Source organism: Cololabis saira, chromosome 21 (assembly GCF_033807715.1).
Source record: "Cololabis saira isolate AMF1-May2022 chromosome 21, fColSai1.1, whole genome shotgun sequence".
In the NCBI taxonomy this organism is placed as follows: Eukaryota; Metazoa; Chordata; class Actinopteri; order Beloniformes; family Belonidae; genus Cololabis; species Cololabis saira.
Genome location: NC_084607.1, coordinates 26,007,034 through 26,014,246, shown reverse-complemented (window position 1 = coordinate 26,014,246; position 7,213 = coordinate 26,007,034). Strand labels below are relative to the sequence as shown.

General features: G+C 39.8%; 1 protein-coding gene across 1 annotated transcript; it reads right to left on the bottom strand.

Annotated features, from left to right (window-relative positions):
• Positions 1–768: 768 nt before the first annotated feature.
• socs1a (suppressor of cytokine signaling 1a) lies at positions 769–4,115 on the bottom strand. Its single transcript, XM_061711511.1, has 2 exons — positions 3,908–4,115; positions 769–2,723 (listed from the first exon to the last, which is right to left on the bottom strand). The coding sequence occupies exon 2, from the start codon at positions 2,664–2,666 to the stop codon at positions 2,019–2,021; it is 648 nt and encodes a 215-aa protein (XP_061567495.1). The 5' UTR covers positions 2,667–2,723; positions 3,908–4,115; the 3' UTR covers positions 769–2,018.
• Between the last annotated feature and the right edge of the window lie 3,098 nt (positions 4,116–7,213).

Genomic DNA, 7,213 nt, shown 5'->3' with positions numbered 1-7,213 from the left:
ATTTGACGCATGAGTTGGGTGATTAACAACCACAAAAGTGTTTTTCAAAAAAAAGTTTTGACTATATGGGTGCCACAGAAGATTCTTAATTAATGTATTAAGTACGATCTACTTGGCGTTATAGGGTTAAATAGCGAAACAAACTGTTTAATCTTTTCTTAAGATGCCATCTCTCCTGGACAGACTTACTTGGTGTATGGTGTGAGCTTAAAGTCTGTTTTTTTTCACATTTCTCACATACATTTTGGAACTTTTTTTTCTACTTTGTGAATCTGTTTCTCAAACTTCTAAAATTAACTCTGATCTATAAGTCTGAACCCAATCTTGTCAAACCACTAACCCCAAAAAAAATTCCCACTTCCTCATGAGGAAATGTTAATCTGCACTGCGTTCACATTAGATTAGAAATGCTACACACACACTCATACAGTTACACGCTTCACTACGCATCATCCCCGGCCTGTTTCTGGTAAGTGTGTGTGTGTGTGTCTAAGCGTAACAATGCATTTACTACCAAAGCAGCCCCACCTACCTGTCACTTTGCCCTACAGAGATGACTCACTTGTGGTCACGATACAGTACACTACTTTCCACTTTCTGTCAGCCTGTCTGTCTGTCTGTTTGCGCAATTATCAGACATAGTAATTAAAAGAACTGTGACTTTTTGTTTGTCCTTCCTTCTTGGTCCACCCATGTAAAACCACGACAATACCTCTCATTAAAAACATACCATAGACAAGTAACGGACAATCAACCAGAGTGGCTTTAAATACAGTTTATTTAAAAAACAATAGCAGGAAAATAAAAATATATAAAATAATATATCTAATTCAGTAACAAGACAATCATGTATCTGCTAGGCAGACGTAGTTGAACAGGAGAAGCGATGCCTCTCTTTACAGTACTGTGTTTGAAATATCCCATTGTCCAGTACTCGCCAACATCCATTTGTCTGGGTTATGGGATTTAGAGACAAACTGAGTGGTATTCCAGTCATCAGTGCAGACACACACAGGTGTGATGTAAACAATGAACATGTTTAGAGTAGGGCTGTGCGATTAATCGATTTTAAATTGAAATCGGATTTATTAAATCAAGACTATGTTAAAAAAAAGGAAAATCGATTTTCCTTTTTTGCCGCTGGCTGCATTACAGACAGAGCTCGTCTAGAAATCTTTGTTTGGTCAAGAAAATTGTAAATGTTGTCACTCAAGGAGGATTTACAGTATCTTTCAAATTGCACTTCATTCCCAATAGGGAGATTTGTTTGCTATTTTTCTTTAAAAATAAAGATAAAATATTTGAAACAATTTATTCCATTGTCTTTTGTAGTTTTACCAAAAAAAAAAAAAACGAAAATCGGGTTTTCAGAGAGAAAAAAAAAAAAAAAAAAAAAAAAAAAAAATCGGGATTTTATTTTTGTACAAAATCACACAGCCCTAGTTTAGAGTATTAAAATCTGCTACAAATCCAAATCTGTCCTTCTTGCGATGCCTTCCACCGTACCCTCCACCACGACTTTAAATATTTAGTCCATTCTCTAAACGTCCTTCGACAGCACTTCCGGTCAACGACTGATCCTTCAGTCGCCAAGACAACAGTCACATATGTGTCCATGAACTCCTTCATTTCCATGATAGTTCCACTATACATGTAGTTTCCTTGTAATGCAGCATTTCCTAACTTCTTATAAGTCCTCGACACCAAAGGATGCTCGGTCCATGTGCAATTAGGAGTTGGGTCTGTGGAGGTAAGAGATGGGAAAGTCTTGTGCAAGACCCATATCCTACTGGAGGCTGCCTGCCCACCGCTGGGCTTGTAATGTCTCTTTGGAAGCATGTCACAGCTTTTCAGCACACAAGAGTTAGCTTCTTTCATCTGTAACCATGGCGACATAGTCTCAACCTCCCATACGTGATGGACTGGGTTTACCAACCCCTTCAGTATGTTGTTACTTGGTAAAAGCTGCTGTCTTGAAATGAGAAATACCACAGTCAAAACTGCAAAAGGCCAGCTGGTCACAGTTTGTAAGGGAATTCCAAGAGGAAGTCTTGGACGACATGTGTGACAGGGAGTTCTGAAATCTGGCTCTTTCCGCCGCACAGCTCCATGATGCGCTTCCTGCACAGCTCCTGCAGCGTCGGCTCCCATTTCCTATAGGGGACACTCAGGTTCTTCTTGGGTGAGTTGATGTAATGCTCCAGGAGGGCGAAGAGTGTCGGGAAGGAGCGCTCGTTGCCCTGCAGCGAAAACTTTTGCCGCTTGTAGTCGATGCGCACGCTGACCGGTCCGCTCTTGCCGTGGTAGGACAGCGTGAAGAAGACGTCCTTCTGGCGGCTGTCGCGGATGAGGAAGCTGCCCTGTGGGGCTTTCTGTAGCATGAGGTGGGCGTCCTCCACCCCCAGCGGGCCCCAGTAGAAGCCGCTCTGCTCGAGCTTGGCCGCTGTGTCTGTGATAATGTCACAGTCTTCCTTAGAGGCGAAAGTACGGAAGTGGGTCAGGTACACAGAGCGGGCGGATGGCGATCTCAGGCTCGGGTTTGGATTGGCCCGCTGCTGAAGCTGCGCCAACCCCGTGCGGGCTGGTGATGACGCCGTGGACAAAGAGGGTGATGAGCTTGACAAGGGGGTCTTGTCTTGGCCTTCCACTGTGCTGTCGGCTACCATCCTACAGAGGGGAGAGGCTCAAAACGCTCTCCCATCTCTAACCACCACACTGACATCCTGGGAACCAAAGAAGAACAAAGAGTTAATACCGATGTCACACTTTTTAAACAAATAACAAAGCTGCTCCAGACACATTAGGACAACAAGTCAACATTATTCCCAATAAGACCCAACATTAATTGCCTTGAACACTGACCATGTGAAGCCTAGAGGAGAAAAAAAACTATTTCCACTCAGAGTAGTTTTGTTTTATATGTCTGGAATTTGTGGTTTGACTGATGTACAAATCAGCACTGGTGTCACCCACATCTAATTTACTGTACGTCGTCTGTAGCTGCACACACACACACACACTTGGCATTTCTCTTTTATGAATTACACATCATACCGAAATCAAACTTTCCAAAGTCAGCATCACTTTTCAGTGGGAAATAACTTACAAGTATCCTCCACACAATGTGGCTTTTAAGTTATAAATACTCTGAATGGCCCAATAATGACCACCACCGGGAATCTGTTTCCAACCTACTGGTTTAGACGAGACAGACACATGAGCTGAAGACACCTTTAACACATTTAAAGAGTGACTAGTCGCTTTTTCTGCCTACAACAATGGGGATTTCCAAAGACTGGATCTACGAGTTCAGGCTCAGGGAAGCTGTGCAAAAATAGAGGGAAGACAATGATTTACAGATTTTGTGCAGCCCTTTCCCCTCAACTCATCCTGGGGCCAGAAAAGGAGGTCCAATTACAAATGTGTTATTTTTTGTAACAGTCTTAAAAGATTCACATCATGAATGTGGCAAACTGGTGCAAGAGTGCAAACCAATTCAATCCTGACCTTATGCGTTACCGGTACATTAATGCACATCCTAGGTCAACTTTGCACAGACTCATATCTGGCACTTTAAAACCTCATGTTGTACATTTTCTCTTTTTCATTATATATTTGCTCTTTGTACTGCACCAATCACCACAACAAATTCCTTGTGTGTGTCTTACAAACTTGGCAATAAACTTATTTCTGATTATGATTTCCATACAAACGTACATTATATATGTGTGTGTACGTGTATTTCCACACTGGCTTGTATAACAGGGTTTTTCCCGAAAAAAAAAAAAAAAAAAAAAACTACATTCATGGTTGTTACAGATCAGCATTGCCACTGCCCCCTTCCCCTCCAGTAAAGGCTGGTTTATGGTTTATGGAACCATGAATCAGGCTTAAAAGAGAGCCTCACCGTCGTGTTTGTTTCCAGCGGCAGCAGCGGGGAAAGTGTCCGTGTCTCGGTAATCCAAAGCCCCGGGGCTGCGTGTCTCGACCAGCTGGAGGACTCGGAGGACACGCCGGTGTGTGCTGGCTCCGACTCCGCGCCCGTCAACCGTCTCAGTGCGGGAGGTTGGTAAACACTCCCTTATGAAGGCTTGGGCCGGCGACACGCCTCCTGTTTTAAGGCTGCTTAGCGGCAGGGCCGACGTTTCTCTGAAACACACACAGAAACGAAAGTGAAAGCAGCAGCGGTGCAGGGCCGCTTCGTCCCTGCAGCGTTTCGCTTCGTTTGAAGCTCAGATTAGATTTTTTCAAGTAAACCACAATGTCACGTGACACCAGTGCGTTTTAAAGAAAATTAAGTGTCCCCGTAAAAACCACGAGTCTTCCCAAACATTTGCGGTACTACATCACATTAACGCTCTATGTGATATTTAACACATGCAAAAAAAGTGTTCCGTGTGTCTGAATTAGTGTAAATAAAAATACTGTTTGCTTGTTGGTGCAAGTTGAAGTCAGGATAAGGAATGTTGGAACATCCCAGCCATGTATGTATGCAGTACTCGAGTTGTAAAAAAAATCAGGGGGGATGGTGGAGTTTATTTTATCATATGGGGACAGATAATTTGTGCTGATTACAAATAATATAATATATTACAAATAATAGCACTGACCAAAACACCTGCAGAAATACTGCAGGAAGACATAGCACCAGTTATATGCAGCATTCCGTAAGCTTCAAATATCTACTGGGCTTACATAAAATAAAGCAAAACACAAAAATAAAAAACATTTTTCTGAACTTATCAATATGACTCTGTCCTTCACAGGATAAGTAAAATGGATCACTGCAAAAACGCAAAATCTTAACAAGAATATTTGGCTTATTTCTAGTTAAAATGTCTCATTTTAGTAAAAAAAAAATCTCATTACACTTAAAACAAGACTCATCACTGGAAGAAACAATTTTCACCTGTTTCAAGTAGATTTTCACTTAAAATAAGTCGAAAAATCTGCCAGTGGAACAAGATTCTTTTGCTTGTAAGATAAATCTTGCCCCACTGGCAGATTTTCCTACTTATTTCAAGTGAAAATTTACTTGAAACAGGTGAAAATGGTCAAATAAGTTATTTTTCTGGTGATGACTCTAAATGTTGAAATAGCAGTAAAACCACATTCATTGATGAAATGACATAAGGGATGGGAAGGGGGGATGGCAGTTTTACAGGGGGATGATTTGGACCGTTTTTATTTCAGGGGGGATGCCATCCCCCCTCAACTCGAGTACTGTATGTATGTATACATATACATACTTTTTTGCACATGTAAATTAAGATATCAAGTGTTAAAGGATGAAATTCTTTGTTTTGTTGTTTTGTTTGCTTAACTTCTCTTGAAGTGTTGTTTTTTACATGTACAAAAATAAAAATCAAATCAAATCAAAAAATCACAGTTGTTGCTCTGATGAACGCTCAACACTCATAGTTTCAGAGTAATCAACCACTGTGCAATAATAATAATGATAATAATAATAATAATAATAATAATAATAATAATAATAATAATAATAATAATAATAATAATAATAATAATAACCACAATCATATGCTGCACAATGCACCTTTCAATATAACCATGTCTACCTCATACTGCTGCACATTTCACTTAAAAAGTATATATGTTAATAAGAGCTGTCATTTGTCTATTTACTGTACAGTGAGCGAAAATAACCGAGTCAAATTTCCTCTCTTGTTTGACCTGACTTGGTCGAATAAATTTGATTCTGATTCTGATTCTGACAAAGTCAAAAAATTGAACCTTTCCAAGACTCTTTGCTGCTGCTAACCGTTGATATAAACCGTTAAAGTAGCTGAGTTCTTACCTTTGGTTTGACCTTTTGAATTCTGATGACATGGTGGGTTAGGTTTCTTTAACTTTCCGTGTCAGATTTCCGACCTCACGGAGCGTTCCAGTTGAAACTTCTCAACAGGAACTTGGAAATTATGACTTCCGAGAACAAATTAACGATTCTAATGACATTTCTGTCTCAGTATTTGGTTAATATTCCACAAAAAACCAGAACAACAGTTCACTTAGCTGATAACACTGCAGGTGACTTAAGGGGGGATGTCCTCTGCAGGGTGTTCATCTTTTGAAATTGCTGTTACAGCTTGCATTGCATACTTTAGAGCTATAGCAATTGCATGATATTGGAGAAAAGATGAGGAGATGGAATTTCTTTTTTCCGATCTGGGTTCATGATGTCACACAATCCTGCAAATCTGAACAGTTAAATGAAATACATCAATTCAGAGTCAGACTTATGCTGCCCAAATGTAAGCTGGCATTTTTGACCCGGTAGTCACTTTTGACACTCAAATACACACACTTTTCATATTTGTTCCTTATACTTGACGCATAATTTCCATGTAGACAAGGCTATTGATTAAACTGATTTTAAAATGATGGCCAGGCAGTTGCAGAAACATTGTGGCTATGAAGCATTTGAAACATTTGTGTAAGGGAACCATGTTTAAGAAAATCCAAATCGTTTTCTTTGAAGTGTTTTTGAAAAGAAGAACTAGAGAAGACATCAGTTGACTCAGGATCTTACAAATGAAGTCACACTACAGCTGCTTCTGCTTTATTGTAAATTAATTTTTTTATTTAATTTTATTGGGACATCCCAGCAGAAGTCAAACTCATTTGTTTTCAAGAATTTTAGTTCCTTGCACCTTCATATGCTCTGTATCTTTTTCAAACATTACATTGTTATCAATCAGTGAGATTGAGACAGGCGAGCACCATCATGTCTAGCCTGCTTTTATAACTTCTATTTCAATGAAAATGAAAGCTGTTAGACGTGATCCTGTCTAACCCATGGCCTTCATGCAAATGTCGCTTTAAAATTTATCACACAGCCTTTTTCTGTCTGCTTGGTGCGTGCATGGACACAGCAAGTTTACATGTTACAATGCACATTTCAGTTGAATCTGATATTGCAGACTGACAAACATGCACATGCATGCAGTACCACTGTGCATAAAGACACAGAGTTTAATAAAACAAAATAAAAATGTCTGCTTATTCAGAGTCTTGACCTTCTTGTTAGGCTGCAAAGACTTAACAATATGAAACTAGTGTCATCGCTGTCCTCTAACTTATCAAAATGCTTCTCACAGCTGACTGTAGAAAAATGTTAATAACGCGACATGACTCAGTTGCAATCGAACAATCTCACTGATTTGTTGCTCTCAAAGGTTTCCTTAACTTTCTG

Excerpts from the sequence above, each read along its gene's own strand:
- socs1a (XM_061711511.1), bottom strand. The coding sequence starts at position 2,666 with ATGGTAGCCGACAGCACAGTGGAAGGCCAAGACAAGACCCCCTTGTCA.